This window comes from Phocoena sinus, chromosome 3 (assembly GCF_008692025.1).
Source record: "Phocoena sinus isolate mPhoSin1 chromosome 3, mPhoSin1.pri, whole genome shotgun sequence".
In the NCBI taxonomy this organism is placed as follows: Eukaryota; Metazoa; Chordata; class Mammalia; order Artiodactyla; family Phocoenidae; genus Phocoena; species Phocoena sinus.
This window is the reverse complement of record NC_045765.1, coordinates 77,170,922-77,185,411: the sequence shown is the minus strand read 5'-3', so window position 1 is coordinate 77,185,411 and position 14,490 is coordinate 77,170,922. Positions and strand designations below refer to the sequence as shown.

At 33.9% G+C, this 14,490-nt stretch overlaps 1 protein-coding gene across 5 annotated transcripts in view; it reads left to right on the top strand.

The window, feature by feature from the left end:
* Positions 1-14,490, top strand: part of COMMD10 (COMM domain containing 10) — a 165,214-nt gene that overhangs the window by 24,669 nt on the left and 126,055 nt on the right. For all 5 annotated transcript variants that reach the window (XM_032627435.1, XM_032627437.1, XM_032627438.1 and 2 more), the window contains exon 5: positions 5,543-5,653. In XM_032627435.1, coding sequence (XP_032483326.1) covers positions 5,543-5,653 — 111 coding nt within the window. The remainder of the gene's footprint in view (positions 1-5,542; positions 5,654-14,490) is intronic.

The following is a 14,490-nucleotide window of genomic DNA, read 5'->3' as shown; positions in this document are numbered from 1 at the left end:
TCTCTATACATTATGGAAATAGTGGAAACTTCTCTATTTTAGACAAATGTAAAATTACTCTGAATCTATTATTTTAAAGATTTCATTATATACATATACACATGCCATAATTGAGGGATCATAAGTATGACCTCTTATACATTCATGAATTGATTTTCCCAGCAGGTATTCCTTTCTTGGTGATACAGGGTTATAATGAGAAATGCTTCTAAAAGCTAACCTTATTTTTTTTTTTTTTTTTTTTTTTTAAAATTTTATTTATTTATTAATTTATGTCTGTGTTGGGTCTTCATTGCTGTGCGTGGGCTTTCTCTAGTTGTGGTGAGTGAGGGCTACTCCTCGTTGCGGTACATGGGCTTCTCACTGTAGTGGCTTCTCTTGTTGTGGAGCACGGGCTCTAAGTGTGCAGGCTTCAGTAGTTGTGGCTTGCAGGCTGTAGAGCGCAGGCTCAGTAGTTGTGGCACACAGGCTCAGCCGCTCCGCGGCATGTGGGATCTTCCCGGACCAGGGCTTGAACCCATGCCCCCTGCATTGGCAGGCGGATTCCTAAACACTGAGCCACCAGGGAAGTCCCGAAAAGCTAACCTTATTAAGCAGATTACATTGAATTGAAAAATGCCCTTCTCCCCTGTATGAAAGATTTAGAAAAAGTTCTTGTATCATGCTTTATTCTATATGTATAATTTTAGAAAACAAAGAATAAGCCAACTAGAATTTTTTTAAGTTGGGAATTTTCTATAATTAATCAGTAGATTATATACGAAGAAATCATTGAAGTCAAGAGAAATGGTCAAGGAAATTATAGAGCAAGTGTTTAGCTAAGCCTTAAAAACAGGTAAGTTCATGCTCTTCTTGTATTAAATGTTTAGTTAACTTCCTAAGTTTTATATTTCATAGGTGTAAATAATAATGTATAGTTTGTGTAATAAGCCATATATATACAGAATTTCTGCTTATAGTATTTGCCAGTTATAAAATGAATGATGGATTATAGCAACAAAATATAGGTACTGTTTTCTCTTTTAGCAGTTACAGTTCTACTTTGTGTTTTCATGACATTATAATAAATAATAATTGTTTCATGAATATCCATACACATAATTCCTAAAACCCATTCAGTATTTCTGAGCAGTATGTTTTCTAACTATAGATAGATAGCTTGACCTATTAGTGGCTTAGTAGGTAATGAAATCAATTTGGAGGGTTTTGAATTCGTATTTTATTATTTTTTTTAATTTTTAAATTGTTTAAATTTTTATTTTATTTTTTAAAGTATTTATTTGGCTGCACTGGGTCTTAGTTGCGGCATGTGAGATCTTTTATTTGCAGCATGTGAACTCTTAGTTGTAGCATGTGGAATCTAGTTCCCTGACCAGGGATCGAACCCGGGCCCCCTGAATTGGGAGCACAGAATCTTAGCCACTGGACCACTGGGGGAGTCCCTGAATTAGTATTTTAAAAGTGAAACATAGTAGAGATTCTGTATTACTGCTCTGGGTAAAAATTGTTTTGTGACACTTTTGTATATGTATATCAGTTTGCAACATAAAAAAGTGTTTCTTACTATGTGATATGATCCAAGCAGAGGCTACTATTTGAGAGATCCAGTAGTTAAAGTATGGTGATTAACTTTACATTTTCTTTTTCATTTTAAAAGAGTTAATATTATTGTAATTTTGGCTAATTTTGCATATGCTTGGAACTGTGGTTTACAAAGCAATTATGAGAATTTAAGCTTATGCTGAGTTTTTTTATGTGGAAGTTAGAGGGAGAATGAAGTCCTTATATTTTGAACTGACATGTTAGTGACATTGTCAGGTAATAAGTAATGTAAATGAGATGCCTAAGAACTATCATGTAAACAGTTTTGGCATGGGTTGGAAAACATTAAAAATATTAGTGGCTCATTTTCCTTGTGTTTCATGTTATTTTGATGACATTTAAACTTAAGATGTTGGTTAAGGTATAAACACCCTCAGATTTAAATTTGAATATGAGATATCAAAACAAATTATATTAAAATGGTTCCTGGTATTTTAATGTACAAATGCCTCATATACACTATACAGAATTTTCTTTTAAATAGAAGCAAATGTAGTTTAGCTAACTTAAGTCAAAATTCTGTGCTAGATTTTGTTTCCTATGTAATTAAATATTGATGACTATCATATTTGTTTCTTAGGAGTCTCAGAGGAATAATTAAATAGTATACTGTAAGATTTTCACCTTGGCAAAGGGCCTTTGTTTTATTCATACTTGTATTACCAGTGCCTATTATAGACCCAGAAAATAATATATGTTCTAAGCAGTTTAAGGAATTCCTTCTTTCTTCAGCTTTTCTTTGTCTTTTAAGACATTGATGTTTTTCAAGTGTACCTTCCACTTGTTTTATGTGTTTCTCTGTTTTTTTCTGTCATTGCTTCATGATCAAATTTAGTTATGATTTTTGGCTAGAAAGTTATGTAAATGATGTTGTGGTCTTCGCAGGATATCATTTCTAGAGGCACCTGCTGTCCATTTGCTACTTTTTGGTGATGTTAATTTTGATCTCTTGATTAAAATGTTGCTTTTTTTTTCAACTACATAATTATTTTCTTCTTTTGCAACTAAAAAGGAATTGTGGGCAGAAACTTTGTGACTGTTCATTTCAAATCAAACTTTCTCCACTTAAATTTAGTATCCATGGATGATTTTTACTTGAATCAATTTCTGTAACTTTTTTTTTTTTAATTTCTGTAACTTTTGATTTTGATATAATTTCAAACAGAGAAAAGTGGGAATAATAACATAAGGAATCTTCATATACTTTTTACTCCTATGTACCAGTTGTTTACATTTTACATATTTAATCTCTAGAATGGGGATAATAAGAGTACCTATCTCAAGTAGTGTTGCTGTTGTCTCCTAGTTTCACTGTAAATATTTTGTTAGTTTTGTTTTTCTTACTATTCTGTGAAACTGCAATGTATTTTTAAAAATGATTCTAGTTATCCTTTATTCCCTCTTCATTTAAGTTTTCTGAAAACTGATCTTTTTCTATGAAATTTTATGAGTGGGTGTGTGTATGTGCATATACCTACATATGAGTTTAGCAATTTTTTGTTTTTACTTTTAAAATTACTCTTTCATGGGGGCATGGGACAAGTTTTTTTTTTTTTTTTTGCAGTACGCAGGCCTCTCACTGTTGTGGCCTCTCCCGTTGCGGAGCACAGGCTCCGGACGCGCAGGCTCAGCGGCCATGGCTCACGGGCCTAGCCGCTCTGCAGCATGTGGGATCTTCCCGGACCAGGGCACGAACCCGTGTCCCCTGCATCGGCAGGCGGACTCTCAACCACTGCGCCACCAGGGAAGCCCGGGACAAATATTTTTAAATCACAAAATTCAATAGAAAAGGCTCTAGAATTTAAGAACATCAACCAACGAACTCTTTTTAGTTATGATGGTTTTAAAAATTTACCTTTCCTTGTATTTTTTGATTTGTTTCAATTCAGCAGCTAGATATAGAGTGTCAACTCTATTTAAAACATACTATTAAAAAAAGATACTGTAGGAAAAATTAGGGCGACCCAAATGCCTTATATTTATAATGCTTTGCAGTTTCCAAAGCAATTTGAATATGCATTTTCTTATTTGATATTATCAGTAACTCAGAAAAGTAGATAATTCAGGTAGATTTATTTCCATTTTTTATGAGGAAATTGAGACCTTGAAAGATTGTGACTTAACTATCAGGGTCACCTAGCTAGTGAGTGACAGTGTAAGCATGAACTAAAGCATAAGCTTTAAGTTCAGTGATCTCAATTCTCCCATTCTACCTCTGTGCAGTGACTGAGCATACATTAATTTACGCAAAGGCCTGACCATAGTGGGACCATATTTCAATTTATTCACTTAATATTTATCTTTGTCATTTATCTTAAGTGCTTAAAGGACAGGGATAGGATTAGTTAAATGAGATCAAAACAGTGTCTTACAGGTCCATACAAATACCTAGAGGGTGCTTTTCAATTAAGATGGTGATGTGTATCAAAATGCTTGGATATATGAGAGTAGTTATGACATGTTCTTTCCTGTTATATTGGAGGGTCTATAGCATGTGACTGTTGAAAAAGTAGTGGGCTGCTATTAGAGACTATGTTACTACTGTAATCAGTGTTAAAGATCAGTACATTATGGATCCTTAACATGTACCATTAAATTGAGTTTTTTACTTGTGGTATTATGGATTATGTCTCTGCAACATCTTCCCCCTTTTTACCCATAAACTCTAAAAGGTTCAGTGCCAGAAAGTACAGAATTGTATCTTTATTTTCTCATCACATCCTCTCTCGAATAGATAATACTTTCATTGCTCTCTTTCCAATTTGGCTTTGAGTCACTGCTGTGATTCTAGCTGTTGAACAGTCTTTCAAGTTAGCAATTAGTATTCCAGTTAAGTAAAAATTGTTGTGAGGCTGCCATTCTTACCAGTGTAGCTAAGGTAGTTTTACTAAATCAATTACTAGAGTCATGTTGTCAGAGGTATATGACAATTACATGTCACAAAACTTCCCTAAATATTGATACTTTAGATTTATTGGAAATTAGATTTAAAACTTCATAGTTTTGAGGTTGGAGAAACCAATAATCTGTCCTGTTCAGTAAAGCCACGTTTATGCTGCTTAATATTTTGAAACTTAAGTTGTTTTAGTGTGTCTTTAGTGTTTTTGCCGTCCTGATTCAATTTTGCTGTTGTTAATTAATAAATTCAAAGGAAGTATTCTAATTAGTTTCTGTCATAACTGGGAACCATAGTAAGTTAGAATACTTTGGAAAGCATGATAACACCTGCTCACTAGTAGATATCAATTCTTTGCCTGGCTCTATTCCAATCTCACTAACTGTGTCTAAATGTGTGAACCTCTTACCATCTGGGCACTTCAATTTCCCTTTAAAAAAAAAAGTTCTACCATGTTCTACTTACTGCAAAGAGTTTTGAAAGATAATAGGAGGTCATTAAAGTACTTATCACCAGTATATGCTATTTACTGGTTAAAATTTATAACTATTTAAAAACCATTGGCTTTAAAATATACTGTTTTTTGTTTTTGTTTTTTTGGCTGCACCGCATGGCTTGTGGGATCCTAGTTCCGTGACCAGGGAGGGATCAAATCCTGGCCCTCGGCAGTGAGAGTGCAGAGTCCTAACTACTGGACGGCCAGGGAATTCCCTAAAATATACTGTTTTAAAATAGTAATTTACTATTTAAAAACCATTGACTCCTTTAGTGTAGTTCATCGCTTAGTCTCAGAACTTTTATTTTTAGAACAGAGTGTATTTAAAGGCCAGTTTTACTGTTGAATTTGACAGGCATGGCACGTGGCCAATCTAATGAGCCCAAAGGGAGAATGTACAGAGTGTGCAGGTTAAAGGAGCCCTGGAACTGACTTTCCACAAAGTCCAGGCTATCCATGTTCATTCCTGCTGATTGGAGATTTGCTTAAAGTTGACTGTTTTCTTCCTTCTGTACCATCTGATTCCAATCTGTGCTTGTCTTTTGTAGCTGGAGACGGTTGGATGGCAGCTTAACCTTCAGATGGCTCACTCTGCCCAAGCAAAACTAAAATCTCCTCAAGCTGTGTTACAGCTAGGAGTGAGCAATGAGGATTCGAAGGTAAGAAAGGGTATCCCACTGAAAGGATGTATTTTGTTTACTAGGTCTTGTACTTTATTGTTAGCAAGGTCTTTGTTCTTTGAATTGAAGGTTTAAACATAATTTAATTAAAATGAAAGAAAGATTAACAAAATGACAGATCTTTGTGACAAGTTTTGATGTCAGATTTACATATCACTTTGTTATTTATTTTAAAAAACAGGTTGTCTTACGAGGTACTTTTCTTGCAAGAATATGTTATAATGTCTTTTCTGCAATGGAAAAAATTGGTAGTGGTCATATAAAATTATGATTTTAATGTTTTAGATAATTGTGGATGTTTCTGGGTGTTTTGTGTTTTAAGCTGCATACATATGGCAGAGGGAATAATGTTGTCCAGCCAATGCCTGAAATATGAAGGTGACCTGAGTTCTGTTTGTGTATGTATAGTATGTCTGTGTGTGTGTTTAAATCTCAGCTATTACAAAATAGAATTTTGGATTAGTTTTAAACTGCATGGTGATTTTTTTCTTTAGTATTAATTTAAGAAAACCTGAACATGTTATCAAAGGTAAAAGAGTTGCTATGGACAATATACTACAGCATATTGAGAAATGTGTATTTCAGTTGTCATTGAATGCTATTTTTATATATTTTTTACTACAATTGAGTATCTTTAAGAGAGAGAGCAGGAGGAGTGACTTTTTTTCCTTAAATAAATGAGACTGTCTCATTTTAAGACAAATGAAATAGAGGTGAGAGTGAGGTAGGAAGCTCTGAAGAAGAAGAGGTTACTGTGGCTGTATGTGATCAGAGAATAGTGGAAGAAATGTTATTATTTATAATGGGCATTGAAGGATGTGTATATTATTACTTCTTTGTTAGCACTTTCACTGTTTATTATGTCTTGTACATTTCTGTCTTCCATAAGAACTGGCATCGGTGCCTAGCTCAGGTTACATGTCCACAGAATTTTAGGCAATTGAATTGGATCTTAACATGTATAATTTATTAATTTATTACAGTGTTCGCAAAGAATCATTTCATTTCACACATTTTGACCAGAAAAGAACATAAACTTAATGGTTAAGTGTCGAATTGACTGCTGTATTATATATGCTCCGCAATTTAGTAGCGGTCTAACCTTGGGCAAGTTACTGAATCTATATGAGTGTCAGTTTCTTCATCTGTAAAACAGGAATAATATATCTGTCTCACAGGGCTTTTATGAAGATCAGATACTCAGTGTATGTAAAGTACATGATGCTCTATAAATGCTGGCTTCTGCCATCTTCATCATCATCAATAAAAGTTTTCTTGGGCTAATGAATAAATAAATCTCTTTGTTTTAAACCAAAGCTGCCACTAACTTTATTTCTTGATGAAATTAACCTTTTCCCTTTTCTTTCATTCTTTCTTCCTTTAATTTTTGATCATATTTTTCATATGTATGCTTCTGAGAATAGAGGAGGGAAAGGATAGCCTGGAAAGTCCTTTATTTTTTTTTCTCTCGGTGAACTAGGGAAGGCATTCCTTTAGCTTTAGGATAATAACCTGAAACTCACTGGTGTGGACTGAGACTCTTCCATGAGGGAAAACACACACCTATATACACACATACATATATGCGTTCTCCAGGTATACGTTCACTGCTTTATTTCTCGTGACTATCATATGTTAAGTCTGAGTAGCTAAATGGAATTTATAGCTTGGAAGGATACAATTTTGACTCTATATTTGATATACTTTAAGCATCATAACTTTGGCAGTGTTTAACTCTGGGGTGCTTGAGTCCTCCCAGCTTCTTTATTGAGTCTTCAAGTCATGTCTCTGTGTCAGTTATATCTTTAGGCAGTAGGAATGAATGAGTAATGCTTCAAGTAAAAGAGTCATGTTTTTAATTCATTCATATTATTCAGGAAATCTATACAGATGTGAGATCCAACTCATTTGAGATATAGGCTGGAGTACATTTGTATTTTTCTGTCTGTTGCTGTTTTAAAATTTTGAATGAACATTTGGTTACCCTTATGACTTGCAGAGCTAGAGAACCATTTTCCTTAACGGACACTTGGGAAGAGCAGCAGCACAGGAATGTAAAGGATATTTTCATCTCGTATGCAGACTTAAGTGACCCTCTTTCTCTGTGTTGCCTGTCTCCCCTGTGGCATTTTGTGGATTTGGTCCCTACTTCTTATATATTGTAAACAACAGACATATAGTGGAATGTACAACCACGGTCAACCTGGTTAGAAACAGGCCCTCTCCAAGGGACATGTGCCCTAGCTATAAAGGAACAGTTATCTACCATACCTCTGTTCCCCTCAGTGAACTGCTGCTGGGAAGCTTTACTTTTTCTCCATGTTTTTATGATCTGGTATTCTGTTCTTTGTACTCTTGTTCTATCTGATTCCTTGATGTTAATTTTTACATAACTTCTGTTATTAAGGACTACACACTGCTCTTCCCCCAAACATTTGCTCTGTTCTGAATGAGAATTCGGGAATTCTAGACAGGTCAGAGTATTAGGTAAAAGGAACATGAGTATGGAACATGTTTTAAAAACCAGATTTGTTAAAGGAAGGGAGAAATTTTATTAAAAGGAAGATTAAAAGTTATCGCTGGTTAGTTTATGATGCAGAGTATCATAAAGTACACAGTTGTCATGCTTAAGAAATTGACATTTGTTTAAAACAGGAAACAGGTAAAATTCTTTCAAATGTATGGTTTGTTTTTTTGTCATATGTATGTTTTACAATGTAGTTATCCTGAAAGTACACATATATTAAAATAATTCTGAGAGGATTAGAGTCAGTGCAAATTGTAAGAGAATATTTTGATAGTATTTACCATACGTATGAGCTGCTGAACTGAAAACTTACAGTAATTCACTGAAAAGCATGGTTTCTAAGAATCTCTTTCTTCTCATTCCCTTCCAACACACACATGAAAAGTGTAGCCTGAGGCGAAGTTTTAATTGCTGTCACTTTAGATAACATTGTTGTACTGGCCTCCTTTCTGTTAGAACATTTCTGTCTCGAGGCTTTCCTGTTTTGCTACTCATTTTATCATGAAAACTGGATGATTCTAGCTTTTCCTATAGTATTTTGATAGATATTCTAGTTGTTTTCAGTTAATTTTCTTACTGTTTGTCTACTGCATTTAGCAAAGTAAGATTATTTTCCTGTTCCACACATACCTCAAAACAAGTTTTCTGAGTTTTTGGGCTTTTTTGTTTTACTTCATTAGGGGGCAGTAGAGCTCTTTGCTTACCTAACCTCTGGCGCTCACAGTGTTATTTGAAATAACATTCAAAATAATTTGTGAAGTCAGTAGTTGTGGGAAATGCTAAGTGTTTACATTTCTAATCTGTATATAACAATAGAGTTCTCTTGTTATCATCAACAAAATTAGTGCCTATTAATCAGATATGTACAGAACAAATAAATAAAATCATCCTGATTTCAATATTTGCTAATTTGCATATGATCATTTGCCAAAATGAAATTTATTAAAAAGCCTTCTACACTGTTGATTTTTTTTGTTACATTCTGCCACCTGTATTAACTTCTTTATGAGAAAAGAGAATACAATAATCCCAAAGATAGTTGAATGGCTGTGCTAGGTTAGAGCATAACTGGTTCCAGACTAGTCATAGACAGTTGAAATTTGTTTATAGAGAATAGCAATTTTATATGTAACAGATTTGGTAATTTGGATGGCATCAACACTTTAACTGAATATCCTAAAAACGCTAAAATATTTGAATTTTACTACTAATCTTGCATTTTCCTCAGTAAATTTGCTGTTCAAGACAATCATATTTTGTAAATGCAGTGATTCTAAATTCTTTTTGTTCATCCTTTAAGAAAGAATCCTTGTGTTTCATTCTTTTTGTCTTCTTCTTTTGAAACAACTGAGATAAAGTCACCTTGACAAGAGAACTTTCTAAACATTTATCTAAGTGTTCCATTGGATTGTGCTCAGGTTGCAGAAGGGTAATTATGGTCTTGAGTGAACTTAGGACTTTTAATACCAATTTTTAAAATTAGAGGTCTTCATTCTTACTTTCAAAATGTATGACAAATTCTATTTAGATTGAGAAAAAGGGGGAAAAAGCCTTTTTTTTTAATTGCTTACGCTATGTAGATACGGTATTACCTCCTTTGATATTTAAAAAACATCTCTTCCAGGTATGAATTCTTATTATTATCTGTATTTTATAGATAGATGGAGAAATGGAAACATGTAGTGGTTAGTTTATTTTCCTAGGTTATTCCTAACTAATAAACAGAGCTAGGATTTGAAGTCAGGCAATTTTATTTCAGAGACCTATGCTATATTTATTGCTAGGATACTGTATCATTTTGCTTATTTAATAACTTAGCAGTTATCCTGTAATATGTGTATATGTTTCAAGGTGTTGAAAGCTTTTCTAAAATGCAACGATTGTTTTATTATTGTTCTTCATAAAACTACAATTACATGGATTCTAAATTTCCTTTTCTTTTTCTTTGACTAAATTGAAACAATTTTACACTAAAGTCAGTGAAAGACACATATACTCTTTTATGTGGTAAGTAAAGTTGTATGTTTTGATGTTGTCTCAGTTTAATAGACACTGCATTTATTAACAGACCTTATTGTAAGGGCTATATGACATCATTGATGTTGATGTGTCGTGAACAAAGAAATAGGGTATATCATTAAAAACACATCCTTAGCTGTATATATGACAGATTTTTCAGTAAGAGAAAAACACACATATGCTGTTCAAATCATGAACTCTTTGTATTAGAAATTTAAAGTATTTTGATCTTCTTAAAGGTAATGTTTGTATTGACTGATTCGGAAGAACCTCCAGATTTTTCTGAGCTGCTTTGATGAACAGGTCTAAATTTTACAAATGTTGTATTTTTATTAATCTAATCTATATAGTGACTATATTTCAGCATATTCTTTTGATAATTTAAATTTATTTTTCTGTGTTACAATATTTGTGTATATATTTATAATGGACATTTTGGAAAATATAGGGGAAAAAAGCCAATTAAAATCAAGTGTAATTCTAGTACCCACAGCATTGTTATGTTTTGTTATATGACCTTCCAGTCATTTTTTTCCTATACCTCTGTTATAAGTGATTTTTTAAAAAACAGTGATGTTTGCATTTGGTTTAAGAAAAAGAATTGAAGTTTTGTTATGACTGTTCAGTACTAGATGTGGTATGAGAAGGTAGTCTCATTCATCAGTCAGAACTTTTTGTTTTCTTTTTTGATAAACAGCAGTTATTCATTTTCTAAAGTATACTATCTTATGATCTGAAAAGACATTCTATAAAGTCTTGGGCTTTTTTACTCACTGATTTTGATCAGAAATTTATAAAATTAGCTTTGTCTAATGAGCAGGTCTGTGTCAAGATACTTTTATTTGTGTCATTTGGGATGGTTTTATTCAGGGTTTAGAATTTTAAGACAGGTCAGTGGTTTTTACTTTTGAAATGAAATGATTGATGAATATTGCTTGTCTTTTAAAGAAGGTGTTTCTGGTTCTTTTTTTATTACCTAAGTTGTATACGTTTATTTTGAAAATTTTATAGATATGGAAAGAAAAAGTCCCAGATTTACCACCACTGTGCAGTCTCTTATTTCAGTGTTCGTTCAATAGCTACTTTCTTTTTTTTTTAATAGCTACTTTCTTTTGAAAGTCTTCTTTGATTTTATATTCTGCTTTTTTCATTTAACTCTGTAACAGATCTTTTCCATGTTCAGACTCATCATTAATATATTAAATGACTGACTGCATCACGTTTTGGCTATGACTTACTACAATTTCCTACCAGTCCCTCTGTTGTCAAATAATGAGTTTGCTTCCAGTATTTTCCTATTATATTGTGATAAACAACTTTGTATATAAATACATGGTAGGTGTTCAGTAAACACTTATTGAATGATGAATGAACAAATGAATGAATGAATAAAGCATCCTTGGAACTTATGGTTATTCTTCAGGAGTGTAATTACTGGGTGAAAGGGTGTAAAGCAAAAAAAGGTCTTTACTGTAGTTTGATAATTGGCTTTTCATAATCGTTTTAGGAACACACACACTCAAAGGTGGCATTCAAAGAATATAAGAGATTCTGGAGAAAAGTGTAACATTACTATCTCAAAAGTAGGTTCTTTGATAACTAGTTAATTATTTTGGATAATTTTAGGAGACCAGTGAAAAGCCCTGGTATTTTTGTAAGATTATAGAGCCCTCTCATTTATAATTTCTTTATTCCTTTAGTATACACATTAAAGAAGCTTTTGTTGTATGTGTTTTATTTTATTATAGAACATGTAGAAGCAATCTCATAAAATATTCTAGCGGTTAGAGTAAATAGAAACAACCCTTATTTGGTAGACAATTGCCCATATACTTTGAAAAAAAAAGCCTGGTTCTTTGCAATCAAATTTATTTATTTAAGTAATCCTAAGGCTTTGTGGCTCTAGTTTTCTGATTCTTAATTTTGTTTTGTATCCTTTTTCATTGTGATCAGTTTCTCAATGATAGTATCCTTTAAGGTGTCATGTGTTCTAAATGAGAGCAATACAAAACTCTTTCCATAATTTAGTGTGGTTTCTTTTTAGTTTTGTGATCAGTATGACTTTCTGAAAGATCTTAGCATTCAAGTATATTGAAGTGTTCAAATCATACGTGTATAGCTCCTTGGTATCACAAAATGAACCCCCTTATATGCGTGTGAAGAGTATGTATGTATACGTCTTTTTCTGTACTTTAGATTGCCTAATGGAAAGTCTGCATTTATCTATGGATAAGACTTTTAAGCTAGCAAAAATACTGTTTTAGACACTGTGTATCTTTGATGAGTAAAAACGAAATATTAATACACAGAGTGTGATGGAAGTTAGTATTCATGTGGAGAAAATGATAAAAACGACTTGAAGGAGAAAATCTTTTTAAAAATACTCCATTTATTTCATAATTTAAAAAATCATCTTTTTACTAAAATTCTTTTGCAAAAATTTTGTGAGGGCTTCCCTGGTGGCGCAGTGGTTGAGAGTCCGCCTGCCGATGCCGGGGACACGGGTTCGTGCCCCGGTCCGGGAAGACCCCACATGCCGCGGAGCAGCTGCGCCCGTGAGCCATGGCCGCTGAGCCTGCGTGTCCGGAGCCTGGGCTCCGCAACGGGAGAGGCCATAACAGTGAGAGGCCTGCGTACCGCAAAAAAAAAAAAGAAAAATTTGTGAAATTTCAAAGTAGGCAAACAGTATCACCCTCACTTGTCTTTCGTAGCTTCTGAGCTTCTTTACTTCTTTGAAATCTGTAGGCAATTGATAATTGTAGAATTCCTCAAACATAATAGAATATGTTTAAAAGTACCTTTAAATTTTGTTTAATGTATTTTTATGGATTAGAAATGATACTAATGTAAATGAGTGGCTTATGTACTTTGAAATAAAAGTGTTAACAGTGAATTAGACATCTGAACAAATAAAATTCAATAAATTAAAGTTCAATAAATTAAATAAGCAACAACTTTTAAAATAGCTCAAATTCAATTCAAGAAACATTTATTAAACCTTTACCATGCATGAGGTACTAGGCAAGGTATTTGTGATATAGACAGGTTTTATTTTCCATCATGGAGCTTTTGGTCTAAAAGGGAATGCATACATTAAGCCGGTAAATATATTTAAGTTTAGTGACTGTTACAAAAGGAAATACATGGAACTGTGGAAGCTGACAGCAAAGAGTTGGAGACTGCAACAGTTTCAGGTGGAGGAAAGAACACATGAAAAAGGATAGGGGCTTATCTTCTGAGCATGTTGAGTATGAGGTAGCTGAGATATCCAGGTGGAGATTGTTTGGATGGCAGTTGGTGAGGTGGGGAGTGGATTATAGACTAGAAATTGAGACTTGGAAATCATCGAGGTTTTGATTATCATTTCAGTTATGAGATGGAGGAGGTTAGTCACTTAGGGAGGAAGTATAGAACCTGATGAACACCCAAATTTAAAAGGCAAGTAGAGCTACAGGAGCTTATCACAGTGATTGGGAAAGGAGCAGCCAGCGACCAAAGCAAGAGAGTATTTCATGGGGGGGTGAATAATGTTACATGCTGTAAGAGGTAAAAGAGAGAGAAAAAAAAAGATACTAATTTAACCCTCACAGCTGTGAATTAAGTACTAGTATTTTCCCTAGCTTGTAGATTAAGAAGACTAGTCTCAGTGGTTAAGTGATTATCTTTCCCTAGATTGGATATTAGAAAGTAATATGGGCAAGATTTGAACCCAGCTCTACCTGCCACAATAGCCTGAACTTATAATCACTATATAGCAGTTTTTAAAAAAACGAATTTAGTGTCATGGAGGTCACTGGTGATCACTGTGTGGGGCAGGAGAAGGAGGTGTTTCGAGACAGAGGACGGTATTGAATACTGTTGAGGGGCCAGGAAAGAGAAGAACAGACATATATATGACTTGGATTTGGTTAGATGGACTTCTCTGATAACCTTGGTAATTGTGGTCTCAATCACAATTGAGAGGCAAAAGAATCCTGATTGGAGTAAATTGAGGAAAGAAAATGAGGCAAAAAAGTGAAAGCAACCACCTACGTAACTCCTTCAAGAAACAGAATCGGAATAGTCAATGTAGGGGAATGTGGATTCAGTGACTGGAGATACTAGAGGAGGTTTGTATGCCGATTCCACATCCATTGGGGAGAAATTGACGCTGCAGGACAGAGAGGGATACAAGTTCCATGAGAAAGTGAGAAGACAAGAGGGCCAGAGCACAAATGAAAGGGTTGGACTTTGATGAGAGTGGGAGCACATTATTTGTTGTAACAGCAAA